General features: G+C 36.8%; 1 protein-coding gene across 2 annotated transcripts; it reads right to left on the reverse strand.

The window, feature by feature from the left end:
- Positions 1-343: 343 nt before the first annotated feature.
- LOC110904959 (E3 ubiquitin-protein ligase SHPRH) lies at positions 344-16,924 on the reverse strand. Of its 2 annotated transcripts, none has more exons than XM_022150821.1 (19): positions 16,711-16,924; positions 14,942-15,861; positions 14,638-14,847; positions 14,479-14,540; positions 13,721-14,183; positions 12,987-13,187; positions 12,221-12,476; positions 11,280-11,678; positions 9,527-10,012; positions 9,277-9,443; positions 8,013-8,229; positions 7,307-7,513; positions 7,108-7,224; positions 5,752-5,994; positions 5,425-5,629; positions 4,890-5,095; positions 3,398-3,549; positions 2,747-3,011; positions 344-948 (listed from the first exon to the last, which is right to left on the reverse strand). In XM_022150821.1, exons 2-19 carry the CDS (start codon positions 15,760-15,762, stop codon positions 691-693), a joined length of 4,935 nt encoding a protein of 1,644 aa, XP_022006513.1. In that variant the 5' UTR covers positions 15,763-15,861; positions 16,711-16,924; the 3' UTR covers positions 344-690. The 2 variants fall into 2 exon arrangements, with proteins under 2 accessions (XP_022006513.1, XP_022006514.1); XM_022150822.2 differs by having other exon boundaries at positions 14,942-15,875.
- Between the last annotated feature and the right edge of the window lie 981 nt (positions 16,925-17,905).

Below are 17,905 nucleotides of genomic sequence, written 5' to 3' on the forward strand. Positions count from 1 at the left end.
ATAACCTCAACCAACGAAGTCCACATGTAAACACGAATTTGGAATCGTATTGCCACCCACAACCTCTATTTGTTGCACTCAAAGTCTCTCTTTGACTCGCTTGTTTCGATCTAAACTTCGGAGACCACTTATAATGTAGCATATGGTTCGTGTTTCTTTTCCTAGTTTATTGACACGTATTCACTGAATGTGTTGCGGAGTGTTTATAAATCTTCGACGAATGATGAATACTTGAATAGAGATGATGATCAGACTTGTTGTACGTGAATGTTTAGAATAACATATATATTTATAAAAGGCCGACGTAGCATATATAATTATAAAAGGCCGACTTACGTACTCGGAATTTAAAAGGGTTAAGTTAAAACCCTAAATATTTTAGGAAACGTCCCCGATACTCTGTTTTGGAAGTACCCAATATCGGGTACGATTTTGTAGAAGTCCCCAATATCCGGGTACGTTTGGGAAACGTCCCCGATCCGTCCCCGGGGCGGGTACTCGATGCAATATGCCATCCCCGTGCTTCATAGTTCCAGGGAAATGCAGTTTAAAAATGCCCTATAACTATTGTAACCTAAAATTGTTCACAATAATCTACTCTCTTTTCTCCCCAGAACAAGTCAATGGTGATACAGATCATGTGAAACAATTTGTTAGCACCCTATTTAATTACACTTTAACCCCTTGGTGTCACCTTGTTTGCTCTGTCAGCCTCCTCTCAGCGGCAATACCGGCGGCTACAGCTGGCGGCAAATGCGTTAAATCTGCAGTTGATTCTTCTTTCTTGTGCTGTTGTTCTACTGTGGATGGAGTAACTTTGAAGAGAGACTCCACATCTTTGAGTGTAAACACAGGTTGATCTTGATTCTTTTTGTTTCCACTTATATACGAACCACTATTCCGGCTTTTGTTAAGTTTATATAAGCTCTCTTCAACCGTGTCTTTCACCTGTCGCACAAAACAATATGAATTATAAAATGCTCCATATTTGCAAAAAATAATACGTACATACAAAGGGAGCGCATCCGATACAAAATCAACTTTAAGTAGGGACAGGGGCGGATCCGACCCACATTTGTGGGTTCCCTAGAACCCAGTGTGTTTGGAAAAACGGAAAAAAATTAGTGAGAACTTTGTAGAATTTAGAAAAAAAAATAGTGAGAATTAAAGAGAATTTACCAAAAGGAACTCATTAGAATAAAGTCCTGCATCCGCCACTGAGTAGGGAACCCCCCCCCCCCCATAAGCACTTATATGTCTTGTTGTAAACAGTGGCGAAGCTTGAGATTTCCGACCGGGGGGTCGAAAACGTATATACCAAAAATTTCTATAAAACCGGGGGGTCAAAAACGTATATACCCAAAAGTTTCTATACGAAAACTATCTACTCTCCACCACTGAGCGAAAAGTTCGGGGGGTCGGCCGCCCCCTCCCGCCCCCACAAAGCTACGCCCTTGGTTGTAAAAGTTATAGTGGGAGAGAGAATGAGAGGTGGTTATGCGGTTATTTATGTATTCAATACAAAACCAATTTTAAGTAGAGAACCGCATAAGCAGGTGCACATAACGGTTCAATGAAAAGGGTAAAACTTAAATAAATGGTCTATTTCTCTCTCCCCACCATTTCTTTGATTTTATCTATGTTCATGATTTTTTAAGTACAAAACATGTGCACATGTGTATATAGTTGGTGCATTTAGATTAAATAAAAAAAAATCAATACCATATTTTTAAATAATAAATCTAACACATTGAAATCTACATACAATTATATAATATTTAGTACAAGGGTTAAAGCGGTTCTCGCAGTTTTCAAAACACATCATTGCATTTGCGGAACACTAAATGTTGTGTAAACACACGTAACAAATGAATCATTCATTTTTTCAATCTTAAAATAACTTTAATTAATCGTGTTATGAATTTACATCGAGATAGATGGCAAACGGGCAACAAGCTGCGCCGCTACCCCTTTTTAAATAGCGAAAATGATAGAAATGCAATGTTTATTCGTCCTTTCTGAAACTAATATAATATATATTTATATGAAATTTTGTTTATGTATATAACCTACATGTGTAGGTTATATTACCTACAAATGTGTAGGTAAACGGTTAAAATCTCAAAAATGTATGAAGAAACTAGTTTAATGGTTTTTTTTTATGTTACATAAGACACACATATAATCACATTTAGAGGGTGTTTGGCATTGAGTTTTGAAAATAGATTATGCGTTTTGAATAATCAGAATCAGATAATTAATTAACTGTAACAAAACGTGATGTTGAAAGATAGTGTTTGGATTTGATTATGATGCTTGATATCACAATAATCAGATAATCAACTATTTGTGCGTTTGGCAAATATATATTTAAAAAAATAAACAAGTGGCAATCCTTTCTAAACGCAAATAATCAATTTTTGGAAAACTGCGTTTTGTTGCAATGGGGAGCTGCTTTTGGAAAACTGCGTTTTGTAACTTTCTAAACGCAAAGAATCAATTTTTTAATTTTTTTTACCCAAACACTCAAAACTGATTATTTACGATTTCAAAACTCAATAATCTAAAAATCTCCTTCAAAACTCAACCCCAAACACCCTCTTAAAGCAATATGTATAAGTGTCTATGTGGTTCTCGCACTTTTTTACTTAGAATTGGTATTGTATTACCCCCCCCCCCCCCCCCTACACACACACACCATAGAGAGAGAGAATAAAAGGCATTTGTTGATCAAAAGGAAGCATACTATGAAACGGTGAACTAGTGTTTTGTTGGTCTGACCAATGCGATGAACCCTGCCAATGGCTTGTGCTTCAGCTGCAGGGTTAAGTAACGGTTCTACAAGAATAACATGTTGTGCTTCCAAAAGATTAAGCCCATTTGCCCCATGTTGAATCAAAAGCAGTAACACCTGAACCGAATTTGTTTTACTCTGCCTATTTTTCTTGTCCACGTGCTCGTTCACACCAACTTGCTCTCCTTTAAATCGACTGATAGCAACATGTGATTTCCTGAAAATATAATTTCCACATAATGTCAGTTCACCAATGCCGCATATTTTTACTTTAGAGTAAATTACGTTTTTGGCCCTTGTGGTTATATCACTTTTACTATATTAGCCCAAAATAAGAATTTTTAACATATCTGCCCCCATGGTCTCTATAACTAACCATTTTGGCCCCTAAGTCTAACCATTTTTGGCCCCATGGTCTCTATAACTAACCATTTTGGCCCCCATGATCTCTAGACTTAGGGGCTAAAATGGTTAGTTATAAAGACCTTGGGGGCATATATGTTAAAAATTCTTATTTTGGGCTAATATAGTAAAAGTGATATAACCACAGGGGCCAAAAACGTAATTTACTCTTTACTTTATAATAGTTCGAAGTAAACGTACCTCCCTCCTTTCATCCTGATAAAACTAATATCATTAGCTGTGAAAGCATGTTCCAGCACATCAAGAACATCGTTCCAGCTAGAGAAAACGAGAATTTTCGCTTTTGGATTTGTCGACCCGATACACAGTATTCTCCTTGTGACTGCTACAATCTACAAAATACCAAATTTTCATCTAACAAATAAATTCTTATATAGGTCTGGCTAGCTATCTTAACAGTTGAGTTGACCTATACCTCAAATTATTATTATTATTATTATTATTATTATTATTATTATTATTATTATTATTATTATTATTATTATTAATATAACAAAAGAGCGTTTCTTAGGAATAGTAACTAAGACACCGCTATTTTTTATTGTTTTTTTTTTTTTGGCCATATTTACAACAATGTCATCCATGGTTTTTTTTCTTTTCGTGTATTCAACCCTTCAACTTTTAGCATTGCCGCTTACACCCCCTCAGCTTTCTAAATATTTTGTAGAATGTCATTTTGACCCCCTCGAGTTTAAGTGCTTATTTTTATGTACGTGGGTCAAATATAAAATGTTTTCGTGCTTATTTTTATGTACATTTTTGGTTGGTCTAGTTTTGTTCCTGGTTGGTCTACATTTTGTTCGGAAACCGAGTTGGGTCAAATACAATACGTTTTCACTAGGCGGTACAAATTTAAGTTACCTTACGTTTCGACTCCGCCGCAACGAATGGTACCATTCTTTAACGTAAAAAAACACTGTTTTCTTACGTGCTTATTTATAAGTACGTTTGGTTATAAATCCAAGTTGGTTTACGTTTCAACGTAAATTTTCTCGGTAACGAGTCAGGTCATATAATCTTGGTTTTAAAAAGCGCGCCCTAGGTGCGCCAAGGCGCAGGGCCTGGGGCTTTTTTGCTTCTCGCCTTGTGTATTACAGGAAGCGACCAAAAGGCGCATTTTTTGATGTTTTTTTGTGGGCTTTTTGGCCTGAGGCGCGCCCCTCATGTAACTTAGGCGTTTTACTGCATAAAAATGTTGTACCTTGGGTTTTTTGGCTTGTACATGTAATTAAAATGTTATAAAAGCCTTACTTATAGCTATATTTTGGTTAAAGGAAGCTAAAAACCTATGGGATATGTATGGGATATATAAAAAAAATTATATAAACATCTTGCGCCTCGGGTACGAAAAGCCCACCGCTTTTGCGCTTTGCGCCTCAATTTTAGACCTCGTCGCTTTTGAGCGCCTCTCGCTTTTTAAAACCAAGCATATAATACGTTTTCGTGTTTAATTTCATGTGTGTTTTCAGTTGGTCTACGTTTCGACGTAAATTTTGTTCGAAAACGAGTTGGGTCAAATATTTGAAGGTAAAAGTTCGAGTTACTTTACGTTTCAACGCCGCCGCAACAAGCGGCGGGTCAAAATACTAGTTTAAAATAAAGATGGTTCTTTTAAGATTCTTTATCTCAAAGTATGTAACTTTTTTATTCAAGAATCTAATTAGATGCGTACCTTCGTGCTATATGAACCTTTGACTGTCATGGAAGCTTCTGAGCTTTCAAAACTATAAACGGAAACATCAGACGATTTATTTAGTGTATCAACAACATAAGCAACGTTCCCGTATTCCGTGTGTTGTCTACATGTCGGACACATCACCCATTTATCATGAGACGTCCCGTTGCGATAAATCCACCTCTCAGTCATCCCAAGAAAACCTTTCAAGTTTCAATCACATGTGATGCAAAAAAGAATCAAATATAATCATCAAATAATGATGAGAGTAAATTACTTTTTTGGCCCCTGTGGTTATATCACTTTTACTATATTAGCCCAAAATAAGAATTTCTAACATATCTGCCCCCATGGTCTCTATAACTAACCATTTTGGCCCCCATGATCTCTAGACTTAGGGGCCATAATGGTTAGTTATAGAGACCATGGGGCAGATATGTTAAAAATTCTTATTTTAGGCTAATATAGTAAAAGTGATATAACCACAGGGGCTAAAAACGTTCGACTGATGATAAAGTATCAAGAAGCTTACATTTACAGCAGGTGCTATGACCACATCGAAATACCATCTTCGGATTGCTAAGCCTTTCTTGACAAACTGGACACGTGTCATCCTCTAATCGGACGGTTTTTTCATTTTCTCCCTTATCATTAGCATCAGGGTTTGTCGTAACTTGAGCATGTGACGGTTTACATTCACCTGCTGAATGGGAATTTTGTTTCGACTGTACCAAACCCTAGAAAACAGAGCAGGAATATTCAAACTTTCGAAGTTTATCGTATATTCGTATGTGTGGTTGTGTACAAATGACAAAAAACAGTATCCAAATTCCAATGTATGATGGTATGATATTAATACCTTTAAATACCGAAGTTGCCCTTTTATACGTGATAATGAGGATAAAGCGACAAACTTTTCACTAGAATTTTCAACACTTGCTATTTCTAACTCTTCAAGACTTAAAGCATCAATCGACTTATCATCTTCATTTTCTCGTAACCGTAATCGTGAGGTTGCCATATTTAGTTCATCATGAGCGTTAAGAACCTGAGCTTGAGCAATTGCTAAGGATCTTGCTTGAGCATACTCCTTACGCATTCCCTTAAAATATATAACAATTTAAATACATAATTATATATAGAGTGAATTGCAAGTTTTGTCCTTTATCTTTAGGCCATTTTGCAAGTTTTGTCCTTTATGTTTAAATTTGACGAGTTTTGTCCTTTATGTTTGAAAATCAAGCACGTTTTACCCTTTGTCCTTTATATATTAAAAATAGAATGCAATGAATAGTAACTTTAATATTATAATATTATATATAGTTTTTTTTATACTTTTATTATTCTAATATTATAATAATAATTATTTCCTTTACTTTTTTAATTTAGTAAATTTTCATATTTTTTTCTTAACCTTTTTTAGTATCACAGGCTGGGATAGGCTTGGTTTCAACCGGTATTGAATCGATACTGGTTGAATTGAATACATTTTCATATTTTTCTTAACTTTAATAATTTTTTTTTTATCACGGGTTCGGATAAGCTTGGTGTCAACCACTATCAAAAATACCCATACGATCCTGTTCGGTATCGGTAGATGAAGGTAAAAACCGACACCAACCTGGTACAAAAAACGCCAAAAGTCGGAACCGAATTAACATTGAAAATCTTTTAGTTCGAGAAATTCGGTACTACTACCTGGCACTATTTGCTCATCCTTGATCACGGATACTGTACGAACGACGGTATCATACAATTTCTTTTGTTAATTTTCTTCAACTTTTAATGATTTTTTTAGTTTCAGGGGTAGGATGAGCTCGGTGCCAACCGATACCGAATCGGTACTGGTACCGAAGATATCGGTTACGGTACCAGTATATGAAGGTAAAAACCGGTACCAGTAACGCCAAAAGTCGGTACCGAATTGGTACTTAAGATCTTTCGGTTCAGGAAATTCGGTACCGGTACCCAATACCATTTGCTCATCTCTGACCACGGGTTTCATACGAACAACATCATTACCATACAACTTTTTGGTTGATTTTTTTCGTGTTTTTTCTACATTTTTCTTTTTATTCTTGTCAGCGGTTCCATGCGCAACGCGCTACATACTAAATAACAAAAGAAGTTCGCCGCAACGCGGCAACGTCATAAACCTAGTTTATTTGAAAATCCCAATTTACATACTTCTACAAATTTAAAACGAATCACGTACCTCAAGAAGAGAGAGATGTTTTTTGGCTGCTGACATAGCTTCTTTATCTAAGTGAGCCTTTGAATAGCTCTTTATAATCCCGAGAACAACTTCCAGATCTGACGGAGATTTAGAAACCTGTTGACCGCACACTAAAAGTCAACCATTTGACCCTATTATCCAACCGACCCATTTTGACAGCATTATGTACAATACTCACCATAACTTTCTCCCCGATACCCCGTTTTCTCCCATCGTCTTCATTATTCACACTCGATGATTGTGGGCCTTTATCAGGCTGTGACAAAGTCCAATAAAAACGATTTAAAGCGGACTTTTTCTTCTGTAGATCTACAGCCTCCTCAGCAGATGTAATCACCCCTCCATCATGTCCTTTGTTAAGTCGAAAAAGTCGGGCCTCATAAACCTGTTAAATAAGCAATAAATGATTAAAACTAGAGTAAATTACAAATATCGTCCTTTATGTATGTCACTTATTGCAAACTGTGTCCTTTGTCTTCAATAATTACAGAAAATGTACTCGATGTTTGCAAACCCTTGCAAGTTATGTCCTTTAGCCCTAACGCGGTTAATTTTTGTGGTTAAATCTGATCAAATGGACCACACATGAGGGTATTTTGGTCATTTTACTCTCATGTGGGGTCCATTTGGTCAGATTTAACCACAAAAATATCCTCATGTGGGATTCATTTGGTCAGATTTAACCACAAAATTAACTGAGTTAGGGCTAAAGGACATAACTTGTAAGGGTTTGCAAACATCGAGTACGTTTTCTGTAATTATTGAAGACAAAGGACACAGTTTGCAATAAGTGACATACATAAAGGACGATTTTTGTAATTTACTCTTAAAACTATATGACAAACAAAATATGCAAAAAATGGTGATTTTAATTAATTAGAAACCTGAAATAACTCGTCTAGTTCACAGTGTACACAGATGAGGCCGTCACCGTTAACTTGGCAGTTTGGACAGTATCTCACTCGTTCTACATCCTCTTGTCTTGGATTTTCCATTGACCGGTCAAGTTCCAGAAGTCTATTCAGCAGTGTTCTTCTAGAATCTTCCAATGAATCCAAACCAGTTTGGATATAGTACTTGAGAGCAGTTATGCTCCTAAAGCTGATTTAAAAAAAAAATACGTTTAAGAAAAAAAATAAGGTCCATTACAAAGGAAGTAAACATTTAGATCATATACGGTATCTAGATATAAAATGTGAAAGGTTTAAATACAAAAGGCTCTCAACGTGCGAAGGTACGCGACCACCAATATAACGTTCGTAATTATGCAAATAACGTGCGTAATCAGGGTTAACCCAACCCATGCGTAACTATGCAAATAACGTGTGTGATTAGGGATTAACCCAACCCATGCGTAATTATGCAAATAACGTGCATAATTATGCGATAACGTGCGTAAATGCAAAGTTAATTACTATTGTGCCACCGCGTTCAATTCAAGGCCTAGATTAGATCAGATGTGCGGTTGAGATGCTCGTGTATGCATCTCACAATAAGGTGGTCTTGTACGTTTACCGACCTATATATATATACACACACATATAGGGTAAGGTTCATGCGAGAACCACCTTTATTGCGAGAACCAATGTGAACACAACCTAAAAAAACCTACCCCCCCCCCCAAAGCTAAATGCTAAAAACTAAACCCCCCCCCCCCCCCCAAAAAAAAAAAAAAAAAAAAAAACCTAAAAAAAACCTAACCCCCCCCCCCCCCAAGCTAAAGTGCTAAAAACTAAACCCCAAAAATACCTTAAAAATCTTAAAAAATAAAAAAAAAACACACATTTTTTTTACATTAAAATCGCTACTTTTAGTAGCCAAAAAAAATTTAGTAGCCAAAAAAAAATTTTTTTTTTTGGCTACTAAAAGTAGCGATTTTTTTATAAAAATATTAAAAAAAATTGTGTGTTTTTTAACTATTTTTAGGTATTTTTGGTTGTGTTCATATTGGTTCTCGCGGTTCTCGCAATAAAGGGTGGTTCTTAACGGATCCTTCTCCTATACATATATATATATGTGTATATATATATATATGATCCTTATGTACTGACTTTATGTCTAACTTGACTACTTAAACGTCATTGGTTAAAAGAAACACAATATAAGTGCACGAAAGTATAACAACAAATAGCACAAACTGCTACAAACCAGTCTGCAAGTCTCGACGTTCTAGACGTGTTAAGAGTTCCCGAGACAGCATCTCCTATCTTTCTCATAAAATCCGTTGAAGACTCCTTGTCTTGCTCAACAACTTGCAGGCATTCAGCCCACCAGGCAGTATGCTGGTTTCTTCTATCATTAAGTGCATCGCAAACCTATAAGAAATTAAAAAAAAAAAAGATTTAATAAGCGACAAATGACAGATGCATAATATGTAGAAATAATTTACAGATATTACCAACTCATATGATTTCCGGAATTCCTGCTGAGCGACATACAATCTTGTATTGAACGCTGACAAGAATTTCTGTTTTAACTTGTTGCATGTCATCTGCAATGACTGAAAACTGATAGGGGTATTTTTCTTATCGTTTGACCCGTTTAAAATATTATTTCGATCATGTATTTCGTCATCACACGTCTTGCATGTGTTACTGTTACTGTTACCATCGCAGCTTTCAGGACCAGAACATTTAGAATACGGTTGACCGTCACTGGTCAAAGGGAGTATCTCAGAAAGATTATAATGTATGTGAATGTTTAACAAAGGGTCGACTCTGAAATCTTCTGAATGCTCTTCTGCTAATTCCAGAGCTTCTTTATATAACGATATAGCTTGAGGAAAATCTTGCTTTATTATAGCTATTCCGGCAAGTCCGTTCAATGCAACAACTAGCTTCCGTAGGGCTTCCTCCCCTTCTACCTTAGTCTTACCGACAAGAACCTACGGAGAGGAGAAACACAAAGATAAACAACAAAATAATGTGCATGTAAAGGGAAAAATATTGTAAAGAAACCAACTAGACATCGAACAAATTGTAACTTTTTATTCAAAAAAAGAAAAAAAAAATCTAAATCATTTTATTTAAAGAAACTAGATTATTATTGAGATAATGAAGATTTTGGAATCATGTTGGACACTAACAATTAATTGTAATTTTTTGAGTAAAATTCCATTTCCGTCCCTGAGGTTTGGCCACTTCTGCGACTTTCGTCCAAATGTTTGTTTTTCCACATCAAGATCCAAAATGTTTGAAATCTTGCCATTTCCATCCAACCCGTTAACTCCATCCATTTTTCTCCATTAAATGAGGGGCGTTTCCGTCTCTTTAGACATTTTTATTAAAGTAAAAAACACTATGAGAAATAAAGATCCACCTCTGCAGACTTTCACCCCCACCCAAACCCTCTCTGTAAACGCCCCTCATTTAATGGAGAAAAATGGATGGAGTTAACGAGTCAGATGAAAATGGCAAGATTTCAAACCTTTTGGATCCAGATACGGAAAAACAAACCTTTGGACGAAGGTCGCAAAAGTGGTCAAACTTCGGGGACGAAAATGGCATTTTTCTCATCATTTTATTTAAAGAAATCAGATTATTATTGAGATAATGAAAATTTTGCAATCATGTTGGACACTAACAGTTAATTATAATTTTTTTAGAGTAAATTGCCATTTTAGTCCCTGAGTTTTTGTCCAAATTGCTATTTTAGTCCAAATTGCCATTTTAGTCCTCTGGGTCCTGACTTTTCCTTTTTCTTGCCATTTTGATCACATTGCCTAACTTAGTCTAAAAACCAGGTTATAATCAGGGGTATTTTTGGCATTAAATTATTATGAGGTTTATAAATTATGTTGTAAACTACCCCTGGTTATCACTACACAACAGTTATGCCAAAAATACCCTTGATTATCACCAGATTTTTAGACTGAGTTAGGCAATGTGATCAAAATGGCAAGAAAATGGAAAAGTCAGGGACCCAGAGGAGAAAAAAAAACTATTTGGACTAAAATGGCAATTTGGACCAAACCTCAGGGACTTAAATGGCAATTTACTCTTTTTTTATAAATGGACAATAAAACGTTTCAGGTTAACCCAACCCGGCCCAGCCAATTTCAATCCATACAAAAGGTACCCATTTTAACCCGAGCAAGTTTTGACTTGTTACGCAACCAGCTGACCCGCCCGTTTTGCACCTATAATACGAACCATTAGTATCTCCTCCATCGTCATAGGAGTCTGCTGCAGAGATCTTAAGCCTGAACTTCCTACTTGCGGATGACAGCAAGCTTGCCGTAACTTCAAGAGCGAGTTCAGCAGCTTTGCAGCCTCCACATGGGTAAGTACAGAGTCAGATGAATCAACGCCTGCAGTTTGATCTTCAGAAACATTGCGTTTGGAACTCTGAATAACTTCCCTAGCGTAAGTCAAACACGTCTCATGTTGCCTCTGGTAAAAGTGTTCTTCGATCGGTGTAAGCGATAGCCAAGAGAGACATTCTTCTTGTGGAGGCAGTAGCAACTCATCAGCAACGTGTGCTTTTGACGATCGCCACATTATTTGCTTTAATAAATTATGAGTAAATTCTATAGCCCCTGCATCTCCCCCCTGCTAATGAGGACTTACGTAAATAACTATAACTAAACAAATTAAATATATCAAGGGGAAGGTTCATTCGGGAACACTAAAAAAGTGGGGAACAGCGGGGAACCGACTCAAACGAACTTCGATTGGACTCATTCCATCGGCGTTGAAACCGGCTCGCCGAACCCTAACTAAGATCTCTTAACCCTAAATCCTAACTCCTAAACTCTAACCCTAAAGCTAAAAAACAAGGCTAAAATCTAAGCTAAACCGTAAAATCTAAACTATAAACCCTAAAAGCTAAACCCTAAAGGCTAAACCCTAAATCTAAACCCTAAAGAAAAACCCTAAAAGCCAAACCCTAATATATTTAGGGTTTAGGGGTTATGATTTAGGGTTCAGGGTTAAAAGATCCTAGTTAGGGTTCGACGAGCCGGTTCCAACGCCGCTGGAATGAGTCCAATCGGAGTTCGTTTGAGTCGGTTCCCCGTTGTTCCCACTTTTTTAGTGTTCCCCAATGAACCTCACACAATATATCAAATATAATGTAAAATAGTTATTATTACCTCATAAGGATCCATAATAACATCAACCCACAACTTACGGATATCATATGGATTTGCTTTGAGAAATCTCAAGAGTCCATACAGGTCATCTAGCTCTCTTTGTATCGGGGTCCCTGTAACACACCAACGATACATAGCATGTAACCGCATAGCCATTTCGGTTGCAGCAGTTGTATTACCCTCTACCATTTGCGCCTCATCCAAACAAAGCCTCCACCAAAATATTCTAGTCAAAAGAGTCGGGATCACCGGGTACCTGATCAAAACAATTTTTTTTGCGTGTTTAGTAAGGTATCAAATTAGGGGTGTGAACTTCCGACACGACCTGAAAACACGACACGATCCTAACATGAAATTTGCGGGTTAGGGTTTAGCTAAACAGGTCGGTCCGTGTCAACCCGGGCGGGTTGGCGGGTTAACCCGTTTAACCCATTGGTATTATATTTTATTTTTTTACAATATATTTTATGTCATAAATTATATTGGGTGGGTATTTTTGAGCCATAATTATAACTTAAAAGAGAAATTAACATAAGATTTTACAATTAGAATGTAACTGACTAACTGTATTGTATACATTTGTGTTTTTTGTAGTAAAATTTTAAATTTAATATATTGATTTGCAAAAAAATTAAAAATAAAAAAATCCGGGTTGAACGGGCCGTGTTCGGGTCGGGTTGAACCCGGCAACCAGCGGACACGACCCGTTTGGCACCCTTATATCAGATGGACAAGTGAGAAAGTAAAAGGAGAGTTATTATAGAACCTTTTTTGATATCTCAAAGGTCGCCTATCCCCTACATGCCTATCCGTATCATGAGATAAGTCTTCTCTAAGCACATCATACGTTGTTAAGACAATGTCAGCAGTAATTAGTTCACCGATTTTCGGAACAGGTTTACTAGAAAACGTAGTGGTTTTAACGCCTTCATAAACATAGACTTTTAGTGAACCCGGTCTTGTATGACTGCAAAGTAAATAAATAATAATGAAGACAGAGGAACATAATAAAACTAAGTTATCAATGTTACAAAAAAAAAATACAAAAGAGAAAAATGCCATTTTCGTCCCTGAGATTTGGCTACTTTTGCAACTTTCGTCCGAAGGTTTGTTTTTCGGCATCTGGATCCAAAAGGTTTGAAATCTTGCCATTTTCATCCAACTCGTTAACTCCATTCATTTTTAACATTAGGTCAGGGGTATTTTCGTCTTCTTAGACTTTTTTTGTGATGATTAAAGTGTTTGGGTGGGAAGAAAGCCAACAGAGGTGGATCTTTATTTCTTAGTGTTTTTTATTTGAATAAAAAACGTCAAAAAGACGGAAATGCCCCTCATTTAACGGAGAAAAGCGGATGGCGTTAACGAGTCGGATGAAAATGGCAAGATTTCAAACCTTTTGGATCCAGATGCGGAAAAACAAACCTTTGGACAAAAGTCGCTAAAATAGTCAGACCTCAGGGACGAAAATGACATTTTACTCAAATGCAAAAGAGAGTGTACCGAGTAATTTCAGCACGCCACTGAGGCAATATAGGTGCGGGGCATACTACAAGGGTTGCACCGGTAGCAACAGGGGAATCCGCTTGAATCAGTTCTAAGCAAAGCGCACAAACATGACTTTCGTCACAGATAACTACTTTCGAGCCTTTGTAACTTTTTCTTTTTCGCGTATTAACATTCAGGTCTGAATCTTTACTTATATCCGAATTTGTTGTGTTATGTTTATAACCTACACACTCAGCATGTTGCCACGCGTCACAGACATCACACTGCACCCACAAACCTCTATATTTGGAGCTTTCACTTACGGCCCCACACACACACTCAACACGATCTCTTTTCATTCTTTTGTTCTTAGGTTTCTGCTCACCGTTCTCCTTTATATCATCAGCTTTGGAGTCCGGTTTTCTATGAGCAAATATACAAGCAAGAAGTTCAACCGTTTTTCCCAAGCCCATCTCATCTGTTGTCATAAATACAAATCATCAACATAACGTTAAAGATGGGGGGGGGGGGTAGTGCACGGTCCTCCCAACCGCCGGAGTGATCTCACTCCGGGAGCCGCTACCCGACCAAGCTAGCTCCGCGGTGACTTCCCCATGCCGAGTTCTTACCCTGGGCGACATATGCCACTCCCAAGACTCGAACCCGGTACCTCTGGGAAGAGGTGGGTGTCGGTGGCCAACTGGGCTACCCCAGTTGGTCAACGTTACTATTAAAAAAACACTTAAAAGCTGATAACATAAAGCAGGACTAACCTGCAAGAATCCCACCAGCAAAGTAAGATGAATCATTCTCAGGATTCATTGAAACACTGCCCCTGTGAAACGAAAAAAGAAATGACGAAAAGATTTTTTGCGGATTAACTTTTACTGATCTACGTTAAAGATAAAGAATATTAACATTCGATTTTGTACCTAAATGAATTGTAATATATTTTAGAGAAGGAATCGACTAAATCCACTGGTGTGCATAGGGGTGAAACAGATTGTTGACTAGGTTGACTTCCAGCAAGGTATTCCAATGCTCGTTTCTCTCGTTGAACCATCCAGAAAGCTGCACGCCTTTGATATGGTCTAAGCTCAGGAAGCAAATCAGGCAGGTCATCAGTTAGCATCGGTTTATCCCTGCAGTTATAAAACAAACCAAAGAAAATAATCAAATATTATAACGTAACCTTAATATAAACCATAGGTATCTAGTATCTACACTATCACTCACTTTGACGGTTTTATTGCCTCGTAAAAACCAGAAACATCGAACCTAGCGCGTTTCCTACTAGCAACAGATTCTTCATTCGGTTCTAATCCAACTGCCATGTCAGCAGGCATCTTATATCCATATCGGGCCTCGGAGGTCATTACTTCAGGGCGTAACCAAGCCATGACATTCATCATACTTTTTTGCCATGGTGATCTTCTCGCGTCCTCGATAAGTGATTCACAAGCCTCGAAAGTGTACTTCTGTATTTCTACTCTTAATTTAATAGACGGCGAACTACTAGAAAAAGTCAACCCTGTAACCGGCCTTAAAGTCAAATACTTCATATCAACCAAGTGAACAAGCCCTGAAACACCTTCATTAGGCCCGTCAAAGTTACCGGTTGCTATCACGTGTGCATCTATGTCTAACGATTCTCGCTTCTCAATGAATTCCAGATAGATATCAGTAGCAGATACGTTCGACCAACGCCAATGACCTAGACTCTGTATCGGTCGGCCGCGGGTGACTTTATCATTCACATTCCTCAACCGAAACCTTAAGTTATACTTATCATCATCCAAACAACATTGCTCCTCGCTTTTCTGAGCCTGAAACTCGTCACACACATTTAAATTTATCAAAATCACTTCTGCAATGTCGTAATGCTCTTCTGAACCCCAATTACTCCTGTCAACTTCAACGTAAAACGGCTTTTCATCACCAGAACTCTCATTTTCTAACGCTCCGGATGCGTCTGGGTCGCGTGATTCCTCTTTGGAAACACCGCCGTTGTCACCACCCCCTGCCCTACGAGGCCGAATCTGCTTTCTTCTACCCATTACTGATAACACATTACTCGCAAAATCCAAACTCCAAGTGTATTTTACTTGAATTTGTTATAAAAAATTTCTCTAAAAGTCCAGATATCAACTTGAAATCTGAGTTAAACAAACTACAACAATAAGTAACAAGTCTAATTAGGGAAAAGAAAATTAAGCAAGCTAGTAAATGCAAACATTAAAAATCAAATTTTTATATAGATACGGTCCACACAATCACACATTTGCAGTTATGTGAGCTTAATAGTGTGAGTAAGGGGCTGTTTGTGTACTTCTTAATGAGGCTCTTAATGGTTCAGACCTCTTACTGGTTCAGCACTTAATGGTTCAGACTGTTTGTTTCACAAGCAGATGTCTGAACCATTCAGACATCTGCCTCTGAATGGTTAAGATTTATATAAAATCTGAATGGTTAAGACCTCTAATCTTAATTGGTCAGACATTTGCCTCTGAATAGTTAAGCATTATACAGGCTCTTAATGGTTCAGACCTCTTATTGGTTCAGACTTAATGGTTCAGACCGTTCAGCACTTAACCATTCAGATGTTGCCAAACAGCCCAATTTCTCTACTGAGTTCATCATAACTTCTTATTAATATTTTAGAAAACCTAGGCTACCTAGCTCCTATAATTGCCTTATCCAAAAATAAAAATCTAAACTTTTAATCATCTTTATTGTGAAATAAGAAAATACCACACTTTTAAACGCATAATTCATAGTATGAATTTGGTACTAACCGTGTTAAAAAAAAAAAAAAAAAAAAAAAAAAAAAAAAAAAAAAAAAAACCACACACACACACACAACAGCAACAGCAAAGAAGATATATGTTTCAACGTTGTGATGTAAAAATCAAGCAATTTTGATGATGAATTTATCTGAAAAGTAAACTTGTAAGGAAGATAATTATAACATGAAACATAATATGAATGCAGAGAATGAGACATACTTGCTGTTGCACCGAAAGTGAAGAGTTTGAGAGGAAATAGAGGGGTAAATTAGGGTTGGTTGTTATAATGATGGTTCGCCGATTTAATAGGTTTGCGTGGGCGGTGCAACCACCGGAGAGCCACGGGTGAGGAGTGTAGTCGGGTTACCCGAATATGAAAAAAAAAATCAGGGCCTTGTTTGTGACTGGTGTGAGTGGTGACGCCGTTCACAACAACATTATGACCGGAGACGTCATTTAGTTTTCAAAAATTAAATTCGACTATGCATTTAGTTTAAAAAAAATCTTTCTATTAAACATTTAAACTCACTAGTATTACGCGTTGTCAAAAATTATGTTAGGTAGTAGCAATACTATACCATTGTCAGCGACCAACAACACTGGAAAAAGCTCATAAAAAATAAATAAAAACGGGAAAAAAATAACGCCGAGCGAAAAGCAGACGTAAAATCTTTGAATCACGCACGCTCGTTGCTGAGAAATTAAACCGAAACGTAAAACATAGAAAAAAATAACCAAGTCCATTCAGAACCCGCTTGTTGGACGAACTTGTCAAGCGCAGAAAAATAGATGTGACACGACAGGCCATTCAAACGGGAAAAAATATACGAAAAAATGTTGAACCTCACACACACGCTGCAGTGCGTTAACTCACAAAATTTAGAACGAAACAAAAAACTTAGGAAAAATGAAAAGTATGGTGGACCAAAAATAAAAATAAAAAAAAAGAGTTGGGATTAAATTGCAAAAGATGAAAAACTTTGGGTTAAAAGTAAAAAAACAAAGAGTCTAAATTGCAAAATTGAAGTTATTTATTAATTTTAGATAAATATAAGGATAAAAATAAGTGATATTTATATATTGGTTATTAATTAATATTAATATTAATATTAAAAAAATTATTAAACAAATATAAATAAAATTTATGAGGTTGAAGGAGAGATTGTCGTGTGTCATTATTTTGAGTCTTTTATTATAAGTTAGATCAACATCTTTTGAGTGTTGTAAATAGTTTTACCACACTACTATCGTGTCGTATGTGTCGTATAACATGAACAAAACAGGCATGTAAGTCATATGACGGTGTAAATTATATTGTTTGTATAATTTTTTTAACTAACAAATGAATGATTAATGTGATCTAATAAAGTCATAGCTCATATGGCATTTTTTTGCCATGTATGAACCGTATGAC

Source organism: Helianthus annuus, chromosome 14 (genome assembly GCF_002127325.2).
Source record: "Helianthus annuus cultivar XRQ/B chromosome 14, HanXRQr2.0-SUNRISE, whole genome shotgun sequence".
NCBI lineage: Eukaryota > Viridiplantae > Streptophyta > Magnoliopsida > Asterales > Asteraceae > Helianthus > Helianthus annuus.